Here is a 1452-nt window from a genome sequence, read left to right on the forward strand (position 1 = left end):
GTAAGGAAAGAGGAGGGAGTAGTGTAAGGTGTGGTGAAAGTGGAAGGGAGTTGGGATATTTATAGGTGGGGGTTGGGTGTGGTTCGATCATGGGGGAAGGGTGGGGGGAAAATTGAATTTGAATTTGGGTTGTTGGGAGGAGAGATGGATGGGATAGATGAGAGTGGATTGGGTGGAGTAGGAGGTGGGTTGAGAGAATCAAGGGAAGTGATGGGTGATGGGATGAATGAATGTGGATGGAAAAGTAGGTAAAGAGGAGAGAGAATGGATAAAGTTTGAATTGGTCAAAAGTGGTTGGGGTTGGGGTGTAACCAATGGCTAAAGCCATTCCTTCATCCTTGCTGACTGCTCCCTGGGGGCTAAACACTAGTTCTGGTGTTTAGCACCAGCAGGGGAGTAATATTTTTTTTTTTTGGCGTTTAATGCTAGTTATGGGCTTCTTGTTAACACAACCTTTATGCCAGGGGATAAGTCCTCAGTAGGAATCTTCTTGTTCCTCCAACCTTTGGGCACCTTCTTCTTGGGGCCTCCTCTATCTTTGGTGGGTGTTGAATGTCCAACACCAAACTTAGGTTTGATATCAGGGGGACTGTATGGCTTTTCACCAAGTGAGAAGGCTTAAGCATTGAGCTCTGTATGCAGGTGCCTTTCTTGTTAGATAGTAGTGGAGGTTTGAAAACTTTGAAAACCATGCACTCCTCATGCAACCAGCACCAATTCTCCTCTCTCTATATCAATTAGGGCTCTTCCAGTGGCTAGGAATGACCTTCCTAGGATGATGGAGTCATTTGTATCCTCCCCATGTCCAGTATCAAAAAATTTGCCAGGAGGAATAGTTCTCCAACCTGGACCAGTACGTTCTCCACTAGCCTATATGCCTGCTTCCGATACTTGTCAGCCATCTCCAGTGCTATTCTTGTAAGATGTGCCTCTTGGATTCCCAGCTTTTTCATAACGGAGAGCGGCATTAGATTTATGCTTGAACCAAGGTCACATAGTGCTTTCTCAAACATAACATTCCCAATGATATAGGGAATTAGGAAGCTTCCGGGGTCTGGCATCTTCTTGGGTAGCTTCCTCTGGATTAGTTCATTGCACTCCTTGGTCAAGACTACAGTTTCATCTCTCTTCAAGGTCTTCTTCTCAAAGAGTATGCTTTTCATGAAGGCCATATAGGGAGGCATCTTCTCCAATACCTCAACAAAAGGAAAATTGATGTGCAACTTTTTAAAGATTTCCAATAATTGAGTCAACTGCTCATTCTTGGTCTCCTCTTGAAGTTTCTGAGGGTGTTGTACTTCAGGCTCTTGTGCCACCAATGGGGTGTGTAATAGTGCTCTTTCAGTCTCTTATTGAGCCTTTTCTTCCTTTAATTCCTCAGTAGCGTACACCTCCTTAGGCTCGACTTCCTTGGTCATGTCAAGGGCCTTACACTCTTCTCTTGGATTTACC

The 1452-nt window shown here is 44.7% G+C and overlaps 1 protein-coding gene across 1 annotated transcript; it reads right to left on the minus strand.

Annotated features, from left to right (window-relative positions):
- Positions 1–770: 770 nt before the first annotated feature.
- On the minus strand, positions 771–1172 carry LOC107615883 (uncharacterized). Its single transcript, XM_016317902.1, has one exon. The coding sequence runs from the start codon at positions 1170–1172 to the stop codon at positions 771–773; it is 402 nt and encodes a 133-aa protein (XP_016173388.1).
- Positions 1173–1452: the final 280 nt, after the last annotated feature.

Source organism: Arachis ipaensis, chromosome B9 (genome assembly GCF_059453495.1).
Source record: "Arachis ipaensis isolate K30076 ecotype BB chromosome B9, ASM5945349v1, whole genome shotgun sequence".
NCBI lineage: Eukaryota > Viridiplantae > Streptophyta > Magnoliopsida > Fabales > Fabaceae > Arachis > Arachis ipaensis.